The 24,727-nt window shown below is 57.4% G+C and overlaps 3 protein-coding genes across 5 annotated transcripts; 1 reads left to right on the top strand and 2 right to left on the bottom strand.

Moving 5' to 3' along the window:
* The first annotated feature begins 61 nt into the window (after window positions 1-61).
* Tk1 (thymidine kinase 1) lies at window positions 62-9,327 on the top strand. Of its 2 annotated transcripts, XM_047544757.1 has the most exons (7): window positions 62-313; window positions 395-426; window positions 1,290-1,400; window positions 4,030-4,123; window positions 7,973-8,062; window positions 8,325-8,444; window positions 8,532-9,327. In XM_047544757.1, exons 1-7 carry the CDS (start codon window positions 248-250, stop codon window positions 8,721-8,723), a joined length of 705 nt encoding a protein of 234 aa, XP_047400713.1. In that variant the 5' UTR covers window positions 62-247; the 3' UTR covers window positions 8,724-9,327. The 2 variants fall into 2 exon arrangements, with proteins under 2 accessions (XP_047400713.1, XP_047400712.1); XM_047544756.1 differs by having other exon boundaries at window positions 8,325-9,327.
* Window positions 9,328-10,282: 955 nt separating this feature from the next.
* On the bottom strand, window positions 10,283-14,714 carry Syngr2 (synaptogyrin 2). 2 transcript variants are annotated; one of them, XM_047544759.1, is made up of 4 exons: window positions 14,052-14,394; window positions 12,181-12,418; window positions 11,513-11,652; window positions 10,283-11,416 (listed from the first exon to the last, which is right to left on the bottom strand). In XM_047544759.1, the coding sequence occupies exons 1-4, from the start codon at window positions 14,148-14,150 to the stop codon at window positions 11,219-11,221; spliced, it is 675 nt and encodes a 224-aa protein (XP_047400715.1). In that variant the 5' UTR covers window positions 14,151-14,394; the 3' UTR covers window positions 10,283-11,218. The 2 variants fall into 2 exon arrangements, with proteins under 2 accessions (XP_047400715.1, XP_047400716.1); XM_047544760.1 differs by lacking the exon at window positions 11,513-11,652 and having other exon boundaries at window positions 14,052-14,714.
* A 1,337-nt stretch (window positions 14,715-16,051) lies between these two features.
* Window positions 16,052-24,061, bottom strand: C3H17orf99 (chromosome 3 C17orf99 homolog). The gene is given in 6 exon segments (XM_047542794.1): window positions 16,052-16,686; window positions 16,856-16,984; window positions 17,219-17,404; window positions 18,519-18,644; window positions 18,895-19,170; window positions 23,947-24,061. Coding segments are annotated over 6 exon segments (885 nt in total). The 3' UTR covers window positions 16,052-16,633.
* Between the last annotated feature and the right edge of the window lie 666 nt (window positions 24,062-24,727).

A 24,727-nucleotide genomic window follows, 5' to 3' on the forward strand; every position in this document is an offset into this window, starting at 1 on the left:
ACGCCCCTTCCCGCCTGGTTCCCAGTCCGGTTCCCGCCCCGCTCAGTCCCAGTCCTGCCACACCGAGTGCGTGCTCTCTCCCGCCGGCTCCGCCGGGCGCTGATTGGCTTCGGGGCGGCGGCGCCGGCTCCGGATTGGCCAGTGCGCTGGGTTTAAAGGTAGGAGCGCCAAATCGGCGGGAACCTGCGGGCGTGTAGTGCAAGGAGATCTCGGACGCTGGGAGTGGTGAGGTGGTCTCCGAGACGCCATGAGCTGTGTCAATCTACCCACCGTGCTGCCCGGCTCCCCCAGCAAGATCCGGGGGCAGATCCAGGTGCGGGGCCCGGGGATGCGGGGGTCGGGGTGGTGGTGCCCGCGCAGAGCGGGCCCACAGTGACTTCTCCTTCCCTCCTAGGTGATTCTCGGGCCCATGTTCTCAGGAAAAAGGTAATGGTCCTTCGGGCGGCGGACCTTCTCTCCGGGACCCCCGCGATCCCGGCCGGCCGCCCCTCTGGGAGGTCCCCTCCAAGATGGCTTGCACCGCCTGGCCCGCGCCTTCCCGCACGCATTCCTGTCCTCCTTGGAATCTGGTCCCAGAGGAAGCCTGCGCCCGCCCTCCAGGTCAAGGCTTCCTGCAGCCGGCCACAGCTGGCTACAGCCTAGCACTACCCCCCACACCCTGCCACGTCCTCAGAAGGGCGTCCAGTTGTGTCCAGGCAGTGTCTGGACGCCCCTTCTCCGTAGCTGTTTTCCTTATGTGGCCGAGGAAACTTCGTTACTACCCACTCCGCATGACCTGAAGCCAGGGAGCCTTGCTCCCCCAGGCAAGGGACCATTCCCAAGCTTCTGGCCGCATGGTGAAGCCCGGAGTCGGAATTCTTGGATCCAGAAGCAGGCGTTTTCCAAGTTGCCCAAAAAGGCTTTGTGAAGTTAACTCAGAAGAACTGTGTTCACTCTGAATAGCTCTGGGATGAGATGACCCTAGAATGCAGCTGGCCTCTGCACAGTCCCCACTGTATCCCTAAGAACTTTGCACCTCCAGCCCTTCCCGGGACCATCCGGCTGAGCGCTGTTCCTGGCCACCCTACCCATAGAGCTCTCTGGCCTCCAGCCCCTTGCAGGTGTTACTGCCAGGCCTCCCAAGTGATGTCCAGTAGCCCTCATGTGGGTCTGTCTCAACCAAACAGTAGACTCCCTGCCCTTTCTTCCCACGCTCAGCTCTTGGTTGGTGGTGGGGTTCAGGCTGTGCACCACGAGAGGGCGATGGGGAGCTGCCTTGCACGCTGACCTTTCCTGACCTACTCTTGCAGCACTGAGCTGATGAGGCGGGTGCGTCGCTTCCAGATCGCCCAGTACAAGTGCCTTGTCATCAAGTATGCCAAAGATACTCGCTACAGCAACAGCTTCTCCACTCATGACCGGTCAGTCACTGCTCCCTCTGATCCTGTTCTGGAAAATCCCAAGGCACAGAACACACTGACAGCTTTGTTAGTAATTCTGATTCCCTCCAGGTGCCCAGCAAGGTGGCCTAGGCCTGGGGCCAGTGGTTTTCAGCCGTGGTGGAGGTTCCCACACCACCCGCCAGGGCATTTGACAACATCTAGAGACATCTTTAGTTGTCACTGCTGAAGAGGGGTAGGATGCTTCTAGCTTGTGATGGGTAGAGGTCAAGAATACTGCTACATATTCTGTGTTGCCCAGGACAGTCCCTGCCACTCAGAAAGACCAGGCCCCAAATGACCATTGTGCCCAGTGGTTCCCCAACAATATTGGGAAACCCTGCTCTAGAGTTTGCACCTGTGCGGAGGCTGAAAATAGATTTTGTCTGGCATGCGCATTGATTCTTGTTTTATGTTTTGGTCATCTGTCCTTAGCGGGCTCCCTATCACCTGTGGCCTTCATGCTTCCGGGTTTTATGTTTATCTGCCTAAATCCTGTGAACATTTCCGCCTGCAACCTTGGGGCAGAAGTTAAATTTAGTTCCTTGGCAGCAGAGCGGGGCTGGTGTTGTGAGCCAGAGGCACCCTTTCCCCAGTCCTCTGGACGTGACCCAGTGACAGAACTGCGCTGAACCACATGTCCTGGGGCTACATCCCAGGGTTGCTCTTGGCTGTCTGAAGAAGAGAGCTGCCCAGTGCATGGCCTGGGGTGGGCGTGTGGGGTTCTGAAGTGGAGAAGGCCCGGCCTAGAGTGAGTGCCGGGGTGCAAGCAACCCTTCCGACCAGGCCAGGCTGGCTGATGCAGGTCATTTACCTCATGTTTTCTTCCTGCTGGTCCCTAACCATGGTGTCCACTGCCAGGCTGGGATGAGCACCCAAGAGGACAGTGAAAGCAGTAGAGATGATGGGCAGTTACCATGTGTGCCTTCCAGACAGGTCAGATCACAGAGCCCTGCTGGGGGTCACGTGTCACTCTCTCACAGGCTGTTGGCATTGACAAAGCTCCAGAGATACCACCCTGGCCGAAGCCACAGCTGGCTTGCTGCCTGTCCTCCCTCTGGTCTTGTCTGCTTGGGGAGGGAAGATGGAATTTAAAATGCACAAAATATCGTTGCATGTTCTTCCCAGATCGTGAAGGTTATTATTGAAAGATAATAACTAAGTAGTAGTTGTGAAGTGCTTTATTTTTTACAAATAAAGCTAAAAACTGCTGAGCCTTCAGGAAACTACCCTCTCTGAAGTCTAGTTCAGAAGATTAGGCAGAAATGGGAACAGAAGAAAACAACATTGTAGAAAAACATAGAAACTATTTAGAGAGGCAGAGGACAGGGCACCACATTCCTTTCCAGAAAAGGCCTGGCTCTGGGGACAGGGTGGGTGCACAGTGTTTAATGGCACTGGAACATTCCCAAACATGCCTCTCATACATACACGGCTGGGTGGGATCCTCCCAGCCGGGTGACAGCAGGTCCACACTCCAGGCCTGGCCCCGGGCTATTTGCGTCTTGGCTCTGCCAGCAAGGAGCCGTGTTATCCTAGAAAGAGCCTAATCTTCTGGAGGTATCACAGGGAGAGAATTGTGGGTCCCTGCCCTGCTGGCTGGGTTTGGAGCTTACCTCCTAACCTGAGTTGGTGCTCATGGGCTGCCTAAGGCCACCTGGCTTTCCTGGGCCCTGGACACTTGAGTTTGTGGGCCCTTTCCTCTAAAAGAAAATACATTTTTTTGTTTTTTGGTGCTGAGCTATACCCCTAGCTCCTGTGTAAAATTTTGAATTGTATTTTAGTATAGCAGGGATATAAAGCCAGCACAGTGGTGCACATCTATAATCCAGAGGCTCAGGAGGCTGAGGCAGGAGAATCCCGAGTTCAAGGCCAGCCTCAGCAAAAGCGAGGTGCCAAGCAACTCAGTGAGACTCTGTCTGTAAATAAAATACAAAATAGGGCTGGGATATGGCTCAGTGGTCAGGTACCCCTGAGTTCAAACCCCGGTACCAAAAAAACAGGCAAATAAAATCCAAGCCAGGTTATATTTACTTACTTATTCTGATTTTTTTTTTTTTTTTTTTTTTTTTTTGGTGATGCTGGTGGTTGAACCCAGGGCCTTATACATGCGAGGCAAGCACTCTACCATCTGAGTTATATCCCCAGGCCAACTTAGTCTGGATTGTAAAAGAAATGAAAGCAATTCTCTTGGCCCCAAAGGTGTCATGTGTCTATCCCTGATGGAGAAGTCTCCCTCGGGCTGCCATGCACGAGGCCCTGGATTCCATGCCAGCACCACCAAAGGACAAAAACCAAGGTTGGCCTTGTCTGCTCCCCGATGCACCAGAGAACAGAAGAGCTTTGAAGCTCCGTTGCGCTTCATCTTGGACTTTGCTGATTTCTTGGGTGAAGCATCCAGGGAAAACGACTTGTTTAGACAGATGCCCTTCTGAACACGGTCCTGTGTTCTCCCAGAGCCGTCTCCCTGTTACTTACTTCTTGGAGCTCTGCCAGGCCAGGCAGCAGGGCCGCTCTGCAGATGGGGTGCCCGACAAGGGCAGTACCTCCCCGCATTCTGGTCCTGGGGCTCCTCCCCTGCCCTGCCCACACTCTGGCTTTCTCTCATCAGGAACACCATGGACGCGCTGCCCGCCTGCCTGCTCCGGGACACAGCCCAGGAGGCCCTAGGCGTGGCTGTCATCGGCATCGACGAGGGGCAGTTTGTAAGTGGCTTGTCCTGGCCCCTGTCCCCTGCTGACTCGGAGGTCTCCTCCTCTTCACTGACAAGGTCACAAGCTTCACCTAGTGTCAGCGCACCTTACTGTCCTGTAGTAGTCACGTAGGATTTTTTTTTTTAATCTTTAAAAATCTTAATCTTTAAAAAAAACTTTAGTGGACAAAGAAACCAGATTTCTCAACACTGGTGTGTGGGGCGTTTTGCGTGGATCCCTGTTGCTTCTGCTGGTCCCTGGCGGGTTCCTCTCCTCCTTGCTGAAGTGTGTCCTTCTGCAGTTCTCACAGCCAGGAGGTGTTGGTGGGGGGGTGAGAACGTGTTCCTTCACCTCCTGGTTTAAGCTGGGTGGCGAACGCCCAGTCGGTTGGCCTTGCTGCTCTGCACGGTGTGGGCACTGCTGGCAATCTGTCCAGTCTCTGAGGACAAGGTGTCCAGGGGAAGCTTAGCAGTTTACTCTTTTGGTTTTGCCCTCAATCTCTTGTTCTTCCCTGGTTTGTCTAAAAAGTCTTGTTTTCGGCTTCTCCAGCTGACTGCGTTTCTTCAGAAGCACGTTCTCTGGTGGAGTTTGCGGGCTCCCTTCCTGTGCTTCGGGGTTTTTGTTGTTGCAGGTCTTGGATGAATGAAACTCAAGCCTGCTCTCAATGGGGCTTAGCTTAATTAATCCCCTCGGCGGCGGCTTTAAGTTCAACTCCAGTCCATGAGAGAGGGCAGTAAACGCTGCTACCACAAATGCACCCCACATTCCAGAGACTGGGAGGGATGGACTTTTTTTTTTAATTGTCCAGGAAAGATGGAATCTATTCAAGGTATGCCACATGGTGGTTTGAGAAAAGTGTGACACACAATAGGAACTTATTTCTCACTTGCATGGTCCTACATGGCTCCAACTCGACTGATGGGAACCCACCCCTGAGGCTCGCCACTGTCACTGGGGGGTCCCATCCAAAGGAAAGGAGGACACCCCAGGTGAGGGTTTTCATGGGCGTCTAGATGTCACATCACCTCTGCTGACCCGAAGCCACAGCTTGAACACAGCCCCTTAACCAGACGCAACCTGGCTCTGCTCCCTGCAGGGAGAAGCTTGGCTTGTTGATAAGTCACAGATTCCCGACCCACACAGGTGGGGCCTCCCCCTGTGAAATGGACTCAGAGCTGCCAGTGCCCGCTCTGCCCCTGGAAGCTGGCATCTGCCCACCTGCCTTGGGCATGCCCGGCACATTTTAGATCCCTGATATGCTTTTGAGTACAGTGATTCCAGGCAAGAAGGTGAGCTGGGCTGGGCTGGGGTATGGACCTGAGGACCCAGAGTCAGCCTTGGGGAAACTCTGGTGTTCACTCGAGAGCCCCGTGTTTCAGCCCTGGAGTGACTCTCACACCCAGTGTGAAAACGTCACCCGGGCTGGAGACGTGGCTCGGTGGGAGAGCACTCCTGGCCTGCACAGGGCCCTGGTTCAATTCCCAGCACCACAAAAATAAACACACAAGCAAAGAAAAACATTTCCATTCTGCCCAGCCTCCGGGCCCTTTTTCTTTACAGAAGTCCAGGGTCTTCCTATTGTAAAACGGAACCAAAAAGGCCCTTCCTTCCTCCCTGCAGTGGCGGGCAGGGGGGTCTGCTGAAGCCCCCAGCCAGGGTGCTGTGTTCACAGTACAGGCAGCAGCTGCTTGGCAATTTTTTGTTTTTTAACTTTTTGTGTTTTATTTCTATTTTGCTACACACATCACAGGCTTAATCCAGGAAAGGTTAGGCACATACATAAGGGTTCAGCATTTGCTGTGTCAGTGACTTCAAGCTGAAGACCACCAGGAATACCCCTCAGGTTGACAGCTTGGCTTTCTTGCCTGCTGCAGGGTAGACAGGGACTGGCCCTCGGTGAGGGGCTCGGAGAATGTGGGGTTGATCTGGAGGATGGCTTTGATGTTGAGCAGATGCCCTCTGGGATCTAGAAGGTGATTCTAGATCCCTTCACCCCCCCCCGCCAAGGTGAGGGTGGGCGGGAAGGAGGCCACCACTGTATAAATAGGTTGCTCCCAGTAGCCAGCAGGAGGGCGTTGGCTGCTTTCTGGCTTAGATAGTGGCCGTGTCTTGTCTGCTCAGACGTGGTTGGAGAGGGTCTTGTCCCTGTCTTGATTCGTCCCGGTCAGAGTGGCCTTGCCTAGTTTTGGCTCACAGAATCAACCATTTAGCTAGGCTGGTGGTCACGCCTATAATCCCAGAACTGGGGAAGCTGAGCCTGACAGGTCGCTAATTCAAGGTCAGGCTGGGCAATTTAGCTAGATCCCATCTCAACAGGCCTCAGAATAAAAAGGGCTGAGGTGTAGCTCAGCGGTAGAGCACGCAAGGTTCAATCCCCGGTACAAAAACAAAACAAAACTGACTGTAGCCACCAGCAGAGCCCTCTAAGTGCCAGGCCAGCTTCTGGCTGCTGGGGGCTGCTTTTCTCTTTCTCACCACCCAGAAAAAGAAACATGTGACCTAGGTCCTTCTGATCTCTAGGCGTGGGTATTTTTAGTGAGTTCATCTCATGCTGTGACAGTTCTGTGAGCCGCTCGCCCAGGCGCCATCCAGTCTCACTCAGTAAGTTAAGCTTGTCTTGCGGGGCAGCAGCATTAGGTGCTGGGGACACAAGCCGGAGCCTCTGCCTGAGCTTACATAGGTCAGATGGTGACCACTGTTTGGAACTAAAGGACCTGCAAGCGGCTTGGAGGGTTAAGGCGGGGACATGCTTGTGGGGGTGGCCAGAGGGCCTGAAGGAATCCGTGGCTCTCCGAGCAGCCGGGAAGGCCCTGCCTGCGGTTGTCTCAGGAGTGAGGTGTGACGAGACATTGGGGTGGAGAGGCAGCCAGGGGCTGCAGGCCAGCTGGGCCTTAAACCTGGGAAGAATCAGAAGTGTTGAAGGGTGACCTGGAGAGCAGATGGCAGAGGCCCGAGGGCAGGTGAGACCTGCTGGGCCTTTTCCGGGTGTGCACAGGCCACCTGGCTGTTTCTCATGGCCGAGTGCTAACGGGCCAGCACCTTTCCCCCTGTGTGTCGGCTGTTTGTGTTTATTTCTCTGGTGAATTGCCTCTTTAGGGTTCCGCCCATTCCTCTCTTTTTTTTTTTGGTGGAGGTGAAACAGCTGACTGATCCCCTGATCATCTGCACATCTCCTGTGTCCCTGCTTGGATGTTGTCTGTGGCATTTTGTTTAGTCTTTTGCCATTGGGACTTTGTTGTTCTTGTCTCACTTGTCACATCCACCACTGCTGTCACGTCCTTGGTGGCCTTTGCCCTTGAACCTTGAATGCCAGTGCACATCTGTGCTAGGGTTCACTCCAACCCTGCTGTGGGCAGCCAGCTCTTAACAGGAAGGGCTGGGGATGTGGCTCAGTGGTTAAGCCCTTCTGGGTTCAGTCCCTGGTGTCAAAAATAAAGGAATGGCTGCCTGCAGGTTCCCCAGAGATGCAGAAGCACAACCCAGGTGGGAGACTTGGCACTGTCGGGCTCCTGCTGCCTGACTCACTGACTTCCTTGAAGGTCCATTTTAAGGGTGACCTGCATTCGGTTCCTGGGGCACCCTCAGGACCTTAAGCAGGGCAGCAGCTTGATTCTCTGATGCTTCTGGAGGCCAGAAGTCCAAGAGCAAGGTGTTGTCTGGCTGGATCCTTCTGCGGGGTGAGGGAAGGATGCGGCTCTCCTTCCTGTGGAGATGCTCCTGCCAGGTGCAGCAGTCCAGTGCCAGGTCCTGGTACCTGGGTACTGCTGGGCAGTGGTGGGTGTGCCCGTTGTCCACAGCTGGGGGCTGTGTGGATGTACTGGCCCCCTGCTTGGCACCAGCTCGCTCACCATGTCCCTCCAGTTCCCCGACATTGTGGAGTTCTGCGAGGCCATGGCCAACTCCGGCAAGACAGTGATCGTGGCCGCGCTGGACGGGACTTTCCAGAGGAAGGTGAATCCTGGCCCAGGTCTCGGGGTGGGACCAGGAGGAGAAAGGGGCCTCAGTGGGCACGGGGCTATGTAGAGATGGTCTGCCCAGGAGTGGGTGCCATCCGCTGCTGCAGGCGCTGAGTTGGCAGAGGGCCAGCAGGGGGTGGCACCTGGGGAAAGCGAGGGCAGGGCGAACGTTCCCGGACCCAGTGTTCCGGGTAGAAGGTGTCGCCGCGAAGCACACCTGGCAGGTGACTGAGCGCTTCCCGCCCTCGGTGTCGCAGGCCTTCGGCACCATCCTGAACCTGGTGCCCCTGGCCGAGAGCGTGGTGAAGCTGACCGCTGTGTGCATGGAGTGCTTCCGGGAAGCTGCCTACACCAAGAGGCTGGGCCTGGAGAAGGAGGTAGGCGGCCTCTGCTGCAGGGCGGGCCGGGCGGCGGCTCCCTCCAGCCCCAGCCCTTCCTCATCCCTTTCATGTCCCTGCTGCCAGGTTGAGGTGATTGGTGGAGCTGACAAGTACCACTCCGTGTGTCGCCTGTGTTACTTCAAGAAGTCCTCTGTCCAGCCTGCCGGGCTGGACAACAAGGAGAACTGCCCGGCGCTGGGGGTGGCAGGGGAGACGGCTGCCGTCCGGAAGCTCTTTGCCCCACAGCAGATCCTGCAGTGCAGCCCCACCAACTGAGGGGCCCAGGACCCTCTGCAGACCCCGCTGCTGGCCTGCACGCTACGTGACCTGAGGAGCCTGGGCGTGGGCAGGAGGGCCCGTGCCTGTGGGACTTGCGTGGGACTTGCCGTCTCCTGCCTGGTGTCGGTCACGGCTCCCTCCTCGACTCCTGGGCCCTTTCTCAGTTCTCCTCCCAGCTGCTGGGAAGGCCGCCTGGGCTGGAGCCTGTGTGTCTGGTGGTTTGGGGTCTGGTTGCAGCTGAGGGCAGAGCAGCATGCAGTTGTGACATGGGCTGCTGGCCGGCTTCTTCCCCTTTGGTGGCTGTCACTGCTGGGTTTCTGTTCTCCCTAGAAAGTCTGCACTGCACGTCAGCTGCAGCCCCACAGACTCCGGCGGCCCCCTCCGAGGATCGCCTGTGCTCCTGACCCCTTGCTGCACTTTGGGCTGAAAGCCCTTCCTGTGCTCTGCAGATGACGTCATCTTTCACGTGGGTGGCACGAGCCTGCTGGGGCTTGACCCCAGGGGCTTGTTTCTTACAGGAGGAGGGAAGGTAGGGAGAAGGCCATGCATTTTTTCACTATTGTATGAAATTAATAACTAATATTAAAATCCACGAGCTGGGGCTGGGTGTGGCTCAGTGGTAGAGCACCTGTCCAGCTTGCACAAGGCCCTGGGCGTTTTACCCATTGCAGCAGGAAAAAAAAAAAAAGAGAAAAAGCACCGGTGACTGGGGACATCTCCGGCCTGGGCCCCCAGGGTTGTAGAGACAGCACCCACATGACAGGGAGGGGGCTCTCCCCGCGGCTGCCACTCATCTCTGACCAGGGAGTACGTCCTCACACGCTGCCTGCTTGGCTGGCTGGCTGGTTTCCAGACAAAAATGGGTGAAGGAGCCTGGGTCTTGGTTGGAGGGTGTGATGTGCCGGGCTGCCAGCTGGGGCCAGGAGGTCAGGTTTTGGTTGAGACAGACACTTGATCGTTCAGGAGCCGAGGAGATGGTTCAGCTGCCCCAGAGAGTGGGCTCTGGGCAGCACCGTTGGAGGTCAGGTCCAATGGGGCTGGGGTGTTCTTGCTAGGTCTGGGCCACACACGGGTCCCCAGTGTGGCAGGGGGCTTTGCTCTGTCCCAGCCTTGAGGGTGCTCAAGAAGCCTGCAGCTCACAAGCTTGGGATTTTGAAACTATCAGGGCCGACTGCTGACTTCTGTAACGGCTCAAAAGGGGAAGGAGTTGTGTGTCTCCTGCCAGACGTGGGTCTGCTCCTGGCCATGTCCCAGCAGGGTCCAGAGGCCCAGACTGCCACCCTTCCGTGGCAGCCCTCACTCAGCAGCGGAGGAGGTGAAAGGCAAGGGGCAGCTCCCAGGTAACCCCCAGCTCTGGCGGGGCAGTCCAGAAAAACCTGTCTTGTTTACAAGCTGAGCACAGGTGCTATTTTGGGTGCTGGGGAGCAGCGTGAGGATGGGGGTGGGTTGCTAGGCGTGCAGGAGGCACTGCCAGGCCACACTCAGAATGCGAGCCCAGGAGCCCAGGCCCCAAGGGCAGGTGCCACACGGATTCTCCCCGAGGCTGAAACGGTGGAAACTGAAAGAAAACCATTTATTCCATCTCCAATCCAGTCTCAACCAAAGGGCAAGGGCATCTTCTCCCAAGGCTTTTGAGTACATTCGAATAGTGCGGGTGCCCATGCCCTCCCCATGCCCCCTAACTAAAGTTGCAGAATATTTACATAAAGCTGGGTGTTATCATCAGGCAAAATCCCTCCCTGCTGCCCTGAGAGGAGCAAGAAGGAAGTGCTGTCCAGCCCTGCCTGGGGTGGCAGCAGCCCCACCCCTGTGGCTGTCAGGGAGGGAGCCAGCCCAGAGGTGGGTGGCACAGTGGTGACCCCAGAGGGTTCAGCAGTGAGCTTGGCCCAGCCTGAGGCCAGGCAAGGGACAAGGGTGGCAGACCTGAGTGAAGAGGAGGGAGCCTGAGCCAGCACCAGACACGGATGTGAGGGCTCCCAACCTCTGTCTTTGGCAGAAAATCCAAATAACTGGCTACTGCAGCCCGAGGCGGGGCTGGGCTCCTTCAGGATGGGGATGCCGGGGCCCTTGGCAAAGCGGCACATCAGCCACACCGTCCTGCTTCTGGCCACTCCAGCGGGGTTAGCAAGCCATCAGAAGCATGGAGGGTTGGGGGTGTAGCTCAGTGGTAGAGCGCTTGCCTAGCATATGCAAGGCCCTGGGTTCAAGCCCCAGCACTGCAAAAAAAAAAAAAAAAAAAAAAAAAAGGCAATGAGAAAACGTCTAACTAAAAACCCTTTCCTAAAAAATGCCCAAGTGGGTGATGACTGCAAAGCCCCTGTGGGCACAGGCACTTGGGTGTGCTCTGCCAGGGACAGGCAGGCTGCGGAGGCCGGCCCCCTCGGCTGTCAGCTGCAGCAGGTGGGAGCCAGGGGAGGGGCTGCAGCGCCAGGAGGCAGGCCTGGGGGAAAGTCCAGGGCAGAGGCGTGGCCCTGGGCGCCTCCCCTGCCCCCTCAGTACACAGCAGGCGGCTGGTAGCCCTCCGTGGTCTCCGCGCTCTGAGTGAAGGGCGGCTGCTGGTAGTTATCCACGGATGCGCTGGGGTAGGAGGCGTAGCCTGTGTTGGGGTCTGGGGTGGGGTCCACGTAGTTCTGGATGAAAGCGTCCACTCCGGCCTTGTAGCGCTGGTAGGCCAGGGAAGCCAGTGTGCCCTGCAGGGAGACCCGAAGTTGAGGTAGGACAGGGACCTCTAACTCCCACTCAGTCCTCACCGAGGGCCAAGACCTGCCTGCCGCCCGGCTACCTACCCAGGAGAAGATGGAGAAGAAGCTGAAGGTGATGGCCGCCCGAGCTGAGTCAGCTCCCACCAACACATCTTCCATCTTGGTGGCTGCCCACTGGTTGGTGAGGAAGCAGAAACCAACAAACCACAGGAAAGTCCAGAGAGCTAGGGAAAGGACAGAAAAGGGGCTGAGCGGCAGGGGCTTTCCAGGGAGCTGGGAAGGGGAAGCAGCGGCTGAGGCAGGAATCTCCCAAAGCCTCAGGATGTGTGAGCCCAGAGCTGGAGACGAGGCTGAGGGGACGGAGGTCCAGGGCCAGAGCCCCACCTCAACCCCAGCACCCTTAGGATTCAGCAGACCATCTGAAAGCCTTCCCTCGCAGGCCAGGGTACACAGGAAATAGGAAAAGCCTGTTTGCTCAGGTGGGGTTAGGGACCCTGCGCCCTCTCCCACCCAAGTCTCTCTTCTTGGCACTGGGGATTGGACCCAGGGGTGCTCTCCCACTGAGCTGTACCTCCAGTCCTTTGGTTTTTTTATTTGGAGACACGATCTCCTTAAACTGCAGAGGAGGGCCTCCAACGTGCCATCCTGCCTCAGCCTCTGGTGGCTGGGGTTCCAGGCCCTGGTGCCCAGCCCTCCCAAGTCCCTTCATCTTAGAGCCCTAGGGCCAAGGCGTCTCACTCCTACAGACATACCTGAGAAGAGCAGGTCGCCAATGACCAGGTATTTGCGGTCAGTGGCATTGCTGATCTGGGGAAAATAGATATCGACCACGAAGAAGAAGGCCGAGGCCAGGAAGGCTAGCACGCCAATGGCGGAGCCGTAGCGGCAGGCGTCCTCGTTGTGATTGAACACACAGTACAGCTGGGAAGACTCGGGGGTGTTGCTGTAGCCCTCACCGAAGATGCAAGAGAACACGATCAAGGCGAAGACCTAAGGGGAGGAGAGAAGGCCGCTGGGTGGGGTGGCACCCATGAGCCCCTGTGGGGACACATCCAGGGGGGACCATTCTGAGACCCAGAGACCAGGGACGCTCCCACTACAGCTGACCCTGAGGCTAGCATCCCGGCCCTGCAGGGGGACTCCTGGACTAGGGAACAAGGGGGACCAGGCAGGGATCTCCTGGAGGAGAGTGCCCTGGCCCGCTGCCGGCCTGCAAGGGTCACCTCCATCAGTGAAACGATGATGAAAGGCAGTCCACCCACCCCACGGAGGATGAGTCCTGAACAAGACAGCCACAAAGTCCAGCACCTGAACTTGGAGTCCCCGCTTCCCATCATCTTGCATCTTCACTGTGCCAACCTCTGCCTGGACACCCCAGTGAAAGGGCTCCCCACCTCTGGAAAACCATGCCAATGTTCCTGGGGTCCGCCTCCCTGAACGCCCCTCCAGCAGTAGTCCTGACCCCTCTAACTTCCCTGGCCCAGACAACTCCCCCTCAGCCAGCTTTCTCCCTACAAGGCCTTGTGTCCTTTACAGCATCCTGGTCTCTCCCCTCCCAGGGCGCTCTGGTATCCCGCCTCACAGTGGGCCCTGCCTGCACCAGATGTGGGACCAGGAGGGAGAAAGGGACACAGCCCTGTGCTCAGGCCCCTGGAGACATTGGGCAGTGTGGGGAACCACCAACTGGAACCGCCAGAGGGACCCAGCCCAGTGGGAATGGCCCCACATCACCTCACCTTCTGACTTCAAGGCCACTGCCCATGTTCACCCACCTCAGCAGGATGTGGACCAGTCAGTGGACACTGGCTTCCTGAAACCCCCCAGGACCCTGCCCAGCCCTGCCCTGCCCTGCAGGTCCTCCCAGGGAACTCTCAATAGGCCTCTGGAGTTAGTAGTCACAGCCCTATCCCCAGCTGGAGAAGGAGGCGGATCCCTGGGTGCTGGGAGCAGAGTGCCCACAGGACTCCTGGCACTGCCGTCGCGACTCACACAGCATCTGCTCCTTGGGCACTGCCCAGGGTAAAACCAGTCAGACCCCAGTCAGGCGGAAGGGGCCACCTCGGAAGGATCCCATCCCCACCGTGCACAGCGGGCCACCCCCACCTTCAGTTTCCAGTTTCGGTTGTCCATAGGTAAGGACCTCCTTAACCTGGAACCGGAGGGTCTGGCGGGCCCTTGGGGAGGGTGCACACTTGAGTCCCCAGATCTTGGGGAGGGCAGCAGACTTGTGGCCTGCTCCTGCGTCGGGAGGAACTTGTTTCGGGGCACCAGGCTGCCCCCTCCCTGCCCCCGCGTGGCTCCAGAAAGTCCCCTCCCGGTGAGCTCCCGGCGGGGAGTCGCGCGTGCGGGCCACCTGTTCTGGAGCTGCCCCAAGACCCTCCCACTGCCAGCACGGCGACCGGCCTGCTCCCCGCGGCGCCTCCGGGCACCCCGCGCCGGGGCGGCGGGGCAGGGGGTGCGGGGCGGCGGGCCTGGGTCCCGAGGGGGCGGCGGGCCGGGCCCTGGAGGGCAGGCGGGCCCCTGGACGCCAGCCCCGCGCGCGCCGCAGGCCCGGGACGCCGGGCGCCGCCACCTGTCGCTCTCGGGCGGGGGTCGCGCGGCGCCCGCCCGCTCCGCGGCTCACCATGCTCAGGGCGCGCGCCACCACCTGCGGCTGCGCCAGGAAGCGCCGCAGGTCGAAGGAGCCGCCCGCCTTGGCCGCGCCGTAGGCCCCGCTCTCCATGTCGCCGCCGCCGCCGCTGCCGCGGAACGCCAGGAACCAGTCGGAGCCCCGCCCCGCCCGGCCGAGGGGCGTGGCCGGCGGCCGCCGGGGACCGAGGACAAAGTGCCGCCCCGGCGAGCGGCGGCGGCAGGTGGCGGCGCGCCGGCCTGGCCGCGGAGTCTTCCGGCAAGGCGCGCCCCCGGGGGCTGGTAGCCGGTGACGCTGGCCCGCGGCGCTAGAGGCGGCCGAGTGCCCGAGGAAGAGGGGCCCGCCCTCCCGGGCCCTCCTCCAGGAAGCCCGCCGGACGCCGCTGAGGTCCCGCCTCCCGGGACCCGGGCTCGCGAGCGCCCGCCCGCCCCGCCTGGCGCCCCCAAGTCCCGGGCTGCGGCGTAGCGCAAGGGCGGCGCGCCTAGGTGCGCAGTGGTGGGTTCGATGCCCAGCCCCGCAAACGAAGAAAAACAAAAGGCGGTCCCAGCCTGGGGCCTCCCCGGCGCTCCTCCCTCCTCTCTGGAGCGCAGCCTGGGGTGGGGTCGAGGACCCCCTCTTCCTCGTTCTTCCTGGGCTGGGCCCGCTGGCTGCACACGTCCAGGGCCCGACACGGTGTGCACACAGAGCCCAGGTTCCCAGGGAGGGAGGCAGAGGACCGGGATTAACTCAGTTCTGCCCTCTTCCCGGCGCCCTCCGACCCACACCAAAAAAGGCTCAGAGCCTCTGAAACAAGTTGCAGGGAGAGCTGGCGCTCGCAGGAACTGGGGCCCGTGGGAACAGGGGTGTCCCCGGAGGCCATGTGCTGCCTCCCAGGGAGGAAGTACAGCCTTTGCTAGTGGCAGGTAAGGAGGGTGAGGGCGTAGGCCAATGGGAGGTGCGCCAGGGGACTGAGCCACCAGAGCAGAGGGAAGCAGGTTTGGGGGAGGAACCTTTTCGCCAGTTGCTCTCCGCCTCCTCCCCACACCTGGGTGGACACTCGGATGGATGGTGACCAGCTGCTGGGAGGTGGACACAGGGGCCCACACAGATATCCTTCTTCCCGTGGACCCTTTAAATGCTGAAGGCCCCAGTACCCCCAAGGGCCTTTCATTTTCTTTCTCCTCCTCCCTTCTCCTCCTTTCTTCTCCTCTCTTCTCCTCCTCCTCTTTCCTTCTCCTCTCCCCGCTTTTTTTTTCCTAGTACCTCAGCCTCCCAAGTGGCTGGGATTACAAGGTGCACCACCATGCCCAGCCTTTTTTTCTTTTTCTTTAAAAAAATTTTATTGTTTATATTTAACACACTGTTGTGGGATCCATGTCGATAGTTAAAAGTGGGCTGGGGATGTAACTCAGTGGCATAGCATTTGCCTAGATAGCAGAAAGTTTCCTAACCGGGCGCAGAGGCACATGCCTGTAATCCCAGTAGCTCCGGAGATTGAAGCAGGACTATTTCAAGTTCAAGGACAGTCTGGGTAACTTAGCAAGGCCCTGTCTTGAAATAAAAATGAAAAGGGCTGGGGATGTGGCTTAGTTGTAGAGTGCCCCTGGGTTCATTCCCCAGAACCACAAAAATAAACAAGCAAACAAAATTTCCTATAGGGAAGCAAATGCACACATCCATCTTCTTGGTTACCCTGTGTTCCCTCCCTCCTCCCTCCCTCCCTCCCTCCCTCCCTCCCTCCCTCCCTCCCTCCTTTCCTCCTTCCCTCCTCCCTCCCTCCCTTTCTCCCTCCCTCTCTCCCTCCCTCTCTCCCTTCCTCCTTCTCTTCCTTCTCTCCCTTCCTTCCTTCCTTCCTTCCTCCCTCCCTCCCTCCCTCTTTGTGATGTGGTCCAGGCCAGAGCAGCAAAGTGCCTCTGCTCCCAGGAGCCCCAGTGCAGTACAATTGCATTGCCTGCAGTCAGGTCCACGTTTCGTCCTTCAGGTCTCTGGACTTGCTGGTCTCACGTGTCCGTTGCTTTGTGTCCATTCTTCCCACCCAGGGCTTTTCTTCATTCTGATGATGGGTCCTCCTGCATGGTGGCAGGGCTGGGGTCTCTGGTCACCACCTTCGTGACAAAGGAGCTGACGGTCCAGGTTGGAAGAGCACACCTGTCAGCCGCCCCCGCCAGAGGCCTCTCGAGTTTTATGGTGCCTGGCGCTTCGAGACCCTGGGCAGGAGGAGAGGCGGGCAGCTTACTCACCCCACTGAACACGGGGGCTGAATCACCAAGAGGGTGAGGCTGGCCCTTGCGTGGTCAGTGGAACCAGTCTGTATCCCATGCAGAAGGAAACACTGAAACTTGGGGAGGTGGCCTGGCTCCGCTTGGTCTGGCCTCTGGAAAGGATAGACTTGCCAGGAAGAGGCCCCAGCAGCCAAGGAGAGAAGTTGAGAAGGCAGAAGGCCCACCATGGAGCATGCAGAGGTCTGCAGTGCTGAGGGCAGACAGCACAAAGGCCGCGTCACTTTACCTGTCCATGAAGTGATGGTCCTGGAGAGGGGACCCCAGGAGGCCGGGCCCCTGCCTCCTGTCTCCACCTGGAGAGACTGACCCATGTGATTACCATGGAGGGCAGAAGCTCCTGGCTGGCCCTGGTCCCCGGGAGGCATCATCTGAGTCACGAGGAACAGAAGAAAGTGCCCCAGCCAGAGGTCAGCTGCCTCCCTTGCAGGGTGGCTGGGTGAGCTGGTCGGGGTCAGGCGTCAGGCTCAGCAGAACCTCGGCACGGTGGCTCCTAACGCCTACCATGGAGTTGTGCCCACTGACCCGGCCCTTTCTTACCTTGGCAGCTCTCCTCCTCCCTGCATTGGACACCCATTGTGTGTTTCCAGCCCAACATCCCAGAGGCCATAGCTGCGATGGAGGTGAGGCTGCCGGCCAACCTGAAGGTGGGTCCCAGGGGCAGCTTACCTGTGGGCAGTAGAGGTGGCCAGACTGGGCTTCCTTAGGCAGGAGCTGGGGCACGCACGGCCGCATCCTCGGTCCTTGCTGCTCTGCCTCCCTGACCCCTCCGCCTGGACCGTCTAGCAGGATCCTGACCCCCACCCAGAAGTGCCACCCTCCCCTCTGGAAACCAGAAGGCCTTCCTACCTGGGGCACAGCACACAGGTGCTGCTGTGGGCACTGGCACTGTTTACGCCTGGCACTGGAACTAGTCTGACATCCGGGATGACAGGAAGGAGAAATTGGCAGGCTGCCCTGAGCAGCGTCCGCTCCATGTGGACGTGCCCGTCTCCCCAGCCAGGCTGCAGGTGATGGGTGGGCTGCCCCAGGATGCCTGGCAGGTCATGGCTGCCCGAGGACCTGCAAGGTGTAGCTGGGACATCGGTTCTGGCAGGGTGGGAGAGGGTGGCATAGTGATAACTGGGAGGTTTTAAAGCCCCTCCCCAATTAGTCTCCTCCTTACAAAATGCCTAACCAGCATGGAGGCTTAGCCGCCGCCTCCAGGGAGCCCACCAGAGTACCCACTCCGTTACTCAGCTGGGCTTCTAGTCTACTTGCAATGTCTAGCACACAATTGGACTTCTGGTTTTATTCTGGTGTCGTGTGAATTTCAGTTGCCAGACTTAACAAATGAAAATACAAAGTACCCAGTTAAATTTGAATTTCAACTGGGTTCAGTGGCACTCGCCAGTAATCCCAGCAATTTGGGAGGCTGAGGCAGGAGGTTTGCAAGTTCAAAGCCAGCCTCAGCAACTTGGCAAGACCCTGTCTCAAAATAAAAACTATAAAGGTCTGAGGGTGTGGCTCAGTGGTGAAGCACCCCTAGGTTCAGTCCCTGGTACCAAAAAAAAAAAAAAAAAAAGAGGATTGTTATACCAAATAGTGCTGATTTTGTCCTTTGACACAGTCCTGTCTCGTTCACTGGAAGATGAGGGTCCTTGGGGACAAGAACTATCTTAGAGGACTCTGGATTCTAGAATCTTCAGCCCAAGGCTCTAAACATCCTTACAGTTAGTAATGATCCCAGGCCTGGTTTCATCCTTGCTGCCTACAGAAAGTTCTCACCGAATCCTTCCTCGAGACCCCTGGGAGGGTTCAGATGAAGCAGCTGAGGCCCAGAGGTTGAGCGTCTCATCACGGACCCTGCAGCCAGTGGCGCGGGAACCAAACCTCCACCTAGTGGGCTCCAGGCCCTGGGTGTCCCTGTCCTAGGCCCTGTCCTAGGCTGTCTCTCCTGGCCGTCTCTCTTTTCTTTTGAATCCAGGGAACTTGACCACTGAGTCACATCCCCAGCCCTTTTTTTTCTTTTTTTTTTTACTTTTTATTTTGAGATAGGGTCTTGCCAAGTTGCTGAGGCTGGCCTTGAACTTGCAATCCTCTTGCCTCAGCCTCCTGAGCTGCTGGGATTAAAGGGGTGGTTGGTTTTAAGGGGTGGGGCAGAGAGTGGGTGGGGGTCCTGGTCCCACCCCAGGGAGGTAGGCAACAGGTCCTGGTTCCTCACCTGAGTGAGGATCAAGCTGGAGGAAGGCAGGTTTGGAAGCCCGACAGAGAGGTCTGAAACCAGCCCTGGCACCTGGTCCTTGGCCCCAGGCAACTTCTTCAAGCCTCAGGAGCTCAGCTTCCACCTCTGCAGACCCAGACGGTCTGCAGCTCTGGTGGCCATGAAGATCTACTGATGTCACCTGAGAGAAGTGGCTCCTTTGAGCTGGAGGTCGGCCTGGGCGGCCTCCACCCTCCAGAGCTCCCACACCTGCCCTCAGGGCCCTGCCTGGAGATCCTGCCCCGGAGGCCCCCAGCCTGCCCTGTGGCCAGGTCCCACGGAACTAAGGGTGGCCTCGGGGCCTGTCCCCACTTTCCTGCCCTGGCCCTCTGCCCACTCAGCAGATCCCCGCTCATCTGCACCCCACATGCCCCCCGCCCGGGCTCAGGTTCCAGTGTGGTGCTGGGCCCGTGGGTGCCCCAGGCAGAGGCCGCCTGGCAGGAGTCGGTGAGCAGGTCTAGACTGGACCTGAGCGAGATGTTGACGTTGAAAAAGACCAGCTTTGGGGTCTCCACCACCACCTTGGCCACCTGGATGTCCCCGCTGGCCAAGAGCAAGTAGGTGACAAGCTGGGGCACCCGGGGTGTGGCACATGGCAAGGAGAACTCCGCATCTGGGGGACACCTCCAGGGCTTTGTAGGCAGTGGAGATCTCCAGGGTGAAACCGGGGAGGTGACTCAGCTTGAGGAGGAGAGGAAGAAAGCAAGACCAACCAAGCACCGTAAGAAAGCCAAAGCATCACCCTCTGACTCCGACTCCACCTCCGTGCACCGGGGCTCTGAAGCCCTGCGGCAGATGCGCGCGCACACACGTCCAGACTCGCCGTTCACAGTGGCCGGAAGGAGGAGGCAGCCCGAATGTCCATCAGCAGTTGAGTGGGTAAACAGAACGTGGTTGATCCGTGTAAAAGAACATTATTGTCTTAAACAGCGCGCAGGCTGGGGCGTAGCTCAGCGGAAAAGCACGTGCTTAGGAGGCATGAGCCCGGGTGCCGTCCCCAGCACCACAAAAGAAAAAAACAAAACAGGATACGTGGGGAACATGGACGGGTCTGTCAGTCACAAATTTTATGAGTCTGTCCACCGGAAATGTCCAGAACGGGATCCACTGAGAGAAAGCAGACCCATAGTTAGTATGGTCCAGGGGAGGGGGCAGGGAGTCACTGCCTGGCAGGTCTGGGGTTTCCTTCTGGGGTGACAAACCTAGTTTGGAACTAGATAAACCACCGCACCCTGAATACACTCACTACATGGCACTGAATTATCACTTTAAAATGATTAATTTTTGTTATGCAAATTTCACCTTGAAACAAGAAAAGAACATGTTGGGTACATCCTGGGTACAGACTCTTCCTGCCCAGAATGTTCTCCAACAAGAGCTCCAGGAAAGCCAGGTGCGGTGGCGCCCGCCTATCATCCCAGTGGCTCTGGAGGCCGAGGCAGGAGGATCACAAATTCAACGTCAGTCTCAGCAACTGAGCAAGGCCCTGAGCAACTCAGCGATCCCCCGTCTCAAAAAAATAAAATGGGCCGGGATGTGGCTCAGTGGTAGTGCACCCCTGGGTTCAGTCCCTGGTACCAGAGAGAACTCCCAGTGTGAGCAGGTCAGCTGGCAGGCACCAGTGGAGAGGGTGCAGGTGAGCAGGGCTCCACCGTCAGAGCCAACCTCCAGACTCAGAGCTGTGCGAGCCACACTGCGCTCCTGGCCGGCTGTGCAGACCAGACGTGTACCATTTGTTGACCAAGTGGCTCAAATTAAAAGGCAGCTGCTCTCATGTGGCACCTGAAGTGTGGCCTAGGCTATGGATCTAGGATCTCCTTCCGTGATAAAGATGTAGACCTTGAGTGATGCAGTCCAGGTGCTCCTTGAGGATACTGAGCTGTGGCTATCCTCACAGGCACGGGGACAAGTAAGGCACAAGGTGGACAGGGACCCGATGGAGCAGCCCTGAGTTCAGGACTGAGTCTGGACGGTGGGCTGAGGAGCTCACGTCCCTGTCCGCCCTTGCCTTGTCATGCTAGACCCACCAAGGCACCTGGGATGCAGGTGCACCTGGAGAATCCACATCTGGTTTGGAAGGATGGTCAGAAGGCGGGGGCAGAGGGTGACCCAGACCCACGGGGGGCATCAGAGGGCAGGGATCGCAGACTCGGAGGGGAGCTGGGCCAGGGAGGAAGCAGCAGCCTCATGGAAACAGGGCTCCTACGGACGGGAGGCCAGAATGCTCCCCACCCTACCCACAGTACCCCCTGCCCTGGCCGGGTCCTCCCAGCCCCCTAGCCCAGCAGGCCCCTGCCTTTCAGACTGGTGGTGAGCTTCCCGGACTCTCCCAATCTCAATGCAAACGAACTCCAAGGTCTTCCTGCGGGGCTCATGGCCCTTGCTGATTCTGTAGACCCCTGTGGGGGTAGAACAGTGAGGGCAGGTCCCTAGGGCACGTTCAGGAGCAGCCGAGGTGCTGGGGATGCTCAGTGGTGGGATGCTTGCCTTGCATGCACTCTGGTCCTGGGTTTGTCCCCAAGCATCACCCAGAAAGAAAAGAAAAGAATAGGGATGCAGTACTTGGGTGGGGAGGAGAGAGACAAGCCCACGAAATCCCAATGGGAATCTAAAGATCACACGCTGCACACATCACCCTTGCTCTGCGGGGCTGCCTGGAAACCGCCAAACTGCTGGAGGAACACAGAGGGCGGTGCTCTTCAGAGCTGTCCTGGGACGCCCGAGGCTTCTGGCCTTCGGCACAGTTCCCTCCAGAACTCTGTTCCCAGCCAGTCGACTGTGCCTCCAGGGCACCTCTGTGGGACTTCCATGCCTGCAGGGGTTTTGGGCTGTCACAAATGGGGTGCTCCTGGCCTCTAGTGGGCGGAGGCCAGGGATGCCACTAAACACCCTCCAATGCACAGGATAGGCCCCAGGACAGAGGATGATCCAGCCCCACATGTCAAGAGCCAGCGTAAGGTTGAGACGGAAGTGGGAGCCAGCAGCTGCCTCCTGTTGAGCTCTAGCACAGAGTCCAACAAATATGACCTCATCTGTGTCTCTGTCAAAACTTCAGGTTTTTGGGGGGTGTGGGTAGGTACTGGGCATTGAACCCAGGGCTGCTTAACCACTGAGTTACACCCCCAACCCTTTATATATTTTATATTGAAACAGGGTCTCACTGAATTGCCTCCGGCCTTGCTAAATTACTGAGGCTGGCCTTGAACTTGCAATCCTCCTGCCTCAGCCTCCCAAGGGACTGGGATTACAGGTGTGCACCACCATGCCCTGCTAAAAACCAACCCCCATTTTGGAGGGGCGGGGATGTTTTTCTTTTCTTCCAAACAGGTTTTCATGCAAAATCTTATTTGAAGAAAGTAAATCTGTAGTGGGAGCGGAAGTCACTCTCTGGGCACTGGTTTACAGACCTCTACTAATATTTTTGTCATTTCGGCCTCTGGGGTCAAGAGACCTTCTCAGCATCCATCCACAGATGGTCTTGGGCCAGAGCCTACTTCATGTGGTGAAACGGGGGTCCAGGACTGAAGTGTGGCTTTTGGGTTTTGGCTCACTTCCTGAAGGGGAATGATCTTGACTTTAAAATAAAGTGGAAAGAAAAAACTGGCCCCCCTCATTTCCATTTCAATGGCCATGAATAGAACTTGATTTGCATAGGCCCTCAGAGCAGACCATTTATAAAATACAGCTTTCACTTTTTTTTTTTTTGGTACTAGGAATTTAACCCAGGTGCACCTTACTACCGAATCACATCCCCAGACCTTACTACCGAGTCACAGCCCCAGTTCTTTTTACTATTTATTTTGAGACAGGGTCTCCCTAAGTCGCTGAGGTGACTTTGAACTTGCTATTCCGCTGCCTCAGTCTCCTGAGCTGCTGGTTTTACAGGCGTGTGCCACCACGCCTGGCGGGCATTCACGTTTTAGTCTAACGTGTGTGCTCTTTTTTTGTGGCTCTTTATGTATCATCGAGCCCACCAATAAAGCCTGGTCTGTCATTTAGTTTAAAGTGCAACTTCTATATCAGGACATTTGAATGGTGAAATGGAACACTTTCAATATAATAAAGTGACGTCAAGGTTACTCTGGGGACTGGAGGCTAAACCAAAGGGAGATTAAAGAAAGAGGGACGCGGGGGTCTGGGTGTAGCTCAGTGGTAGAGCATGTGCTTAGCATATACAAGGCCTTGGGTTTGATCTCTAGCTGCAGAAAAAAGAAAGAGAAGACAGGAAGCTGCCTGGGGCCTAATCCAGGCCCAGCCAAGCAGTCTGCTTTCCAGCATGGCTCGGAGGCCCTCGGGAAGACCCCACCTCCCAGCCAGACTTGTCTCTAGGATGATTGGAAGCTTGGAAATTTGAGTCCCCTCCCAGGGGATTACAATCCCTCACACCTGAGACCCAGGGGTCTGGTTTTGAGCAAGAAGATCACCTGTCCAGGGTGAAATTACGTCCTCCAGAAAGATCACATTCCAAGCCGGGTGCAATGGTGCATGCCTGTAAACCCGAGGACGCGTGAGACTGAGGCAGGAGGCTCACAAGTTCAAAGCCAGCGCCAGCAATTCAGCAAGGCCCTGAGCAATCTAGTGAGACCCTGTCTCAAAAACAAATTAAAAAGAGCTGAGGATGTGGCTCAGTGGTTAAGCACCCCTGGGTTCAGGACTTCTGAATGGGACTGCATTTGAAAATGGGGTCTTTACAGAGGCAATCAAGTTAAGTGATTTACTTATCCTCAGTAATCCACCCTGGATTGGGGCGGGGCCTAACAAGAAGAGGACAAGAGACATGGATGGACAACCAGCAGAGCAAGGAGCGGGCTTCCCCTGGAGCCTCCAGGAGCCGGGCTGCCTGCAGCTGGACTCGGGACTTGTGGCCTCCAGCACCCAGGGAGAACACGCCAGGCATTTCAGCTGCTGTCTGCTAAGAGAGCCACAGGGCACCTTACACACCTGACCAGAGCCGTTCTGGAAGTCTTAGACCCCCATTATGAGGACACACACTGGCTTCAGAGCTTCGCTGTTGCTCAGGGGATTTAAACTCTGTTAATTGGCCCCTGGGACTGAACCAGGGGCACTCCACCACTGAGCCACATCCCCAGCCATCTTATTTTTTATTTTGAGATAGGGCCTCTCTAAGCTGCTGAGGCTGGCCTCAAACTTGTGATCTCCTGCCTCAGTCTCACAAATCGCTGGTGGCTTCTACCACCGTGCTCAGCAACTCTAGTTTAAATCTGTCTTCAGCCAGATAGTCCTCCCTGGAAACCAGGACTTTGCCACCATGTTTGTATCAGCCCCAGTCACCTCGTCCTCCCTGTTCACCTTACAGTTCCTGTTTGTTACCCATCTCCCCCCACCCTGTCCAGAACCCAGGCACCTCAGCCAGCCTCCTATTGTCTACATCCTCCGGGACCAGATCCCTCCTGCCCAGGTGCCATCTTGGGTGGTGGCATGTCCTCCGCAGCCTTCATGACGCTGGGTTGAAGGTGTGCATCCTCTTGATATTTCTGGACCATTCTCCCTCTGTCCCCGCTAAGCACCAGCCTGGGGCCTCCTGTCTTTGAATATACTGCATCCTGCCCTGCGCCAGACAGCTGTCTCCACCCGCTCCTCCAAGGTCAGTCTCATTGCCGGGCTTCTCTCCAGTGCCCAGGCGCCTCAGCTTCTAAGGCCTGAGACCCGACCCTGTGCCTACCTTTCAGGGGCCGGTCCCACCCCAGCAAATGCTGCCAACACCAGAATGAGAGTCTGGAGGGCGACAGCATGGGGACCCTGGGAGCTCTTCAAATTCCAACACACTGCAGAATGTGCTTCTTATTATCCGGGGTCCCCGGGCCCCACTGGAAACAGTGCCTGTCACCAAACAGGGGCTCTTTTTTTTTTTTTTTTTTTTCTGGTACTGGGAATACAAGGGAATTCTATTCTTTTCTTTTTTTAAATTTTGAGACAGAGTCTCACAGCTGAGGCTGGACTCAAACTTGCGATCCTCCTGCCTCAGTCTCCCAAGTAGCTGGATTTCAAGTGTGTGCCACCAGCAACAAGTGCTGGTTGAATGAATGAATGACATCTGTCAGTTGGTTTCTCAGGGATTTAGTTAGCAGGGCTTGGTCACCAAAAATCTGAGCAGAAGTCAGGGACTGAGCCTGACAGGGGAGGCCAGACTGCCCCGTCCAGGTACTTTC

This window comes from Sciurus carolinensis, chromosome 3, assembly GCF_902686445.1.
Source record: "Sciurus carolinensis chromosome 3, mSciCar1.2, whole genome shotgun sequence".
Lineage (NCBI taxonomy): Eukaryota > Metazoa > Chordata > Mammalia > Rodentia > Sciuridae > Sciurus > Sciurus carolinensis.

What these genes read in the sequence shown, in the direction of transcription:
- Tk1 (XM_047544756.1), top strand. Translation starts at nt 248, where the DNA reads ATGAGCTGTGTCAATCTACCCACCGTGCTGCCCGGCTCCCCCAGCAAG. An exon ending in AGATCCGGGGGCAGATCCAG is followed by an intron (nt 314 to 394) that starts GTGCGGGGCCCG and finishes CTTCCCTCCTAG; the next exon opens with GTGATTCTCGGGCCCATGTT. An exon ending in CCCATGTTCTCAGGAAAAAG is followed by an intron (nt 427 to 1,289) that starts GTAATGGTCCTT and finishes CTACTCTTGCAG; the next exon opens with CACTGAGCTGATGAGGCGGG.
- Syngr2 (XM_047544759.1), bottom strand. Translation starts at nt 14,150, where the DNA reads ATGGAGAGCGGGGCCTACGGCGCGGCCAAGGCGGGCGGCTCCTTCGAC. An exon ending in TGGCGCGCGCCCTGAGCATG is followed by an intron (nt 12,419 to 14,051) that starts GTGAGCCGCGGA and finishes TCCTCCCCTTAG; the next exon opens with GTCTTCGCCTTGATCGTGTT. An exon ending in TGGCGACCTGCTCTTCTCAG is followed by an intron (nt 11,653 to 12,180) that starts GTATGTCTGTAG and finishes TCCTTTCCCTAG; the next exon opens with CTCTCTGGACTTTCCTGTGG.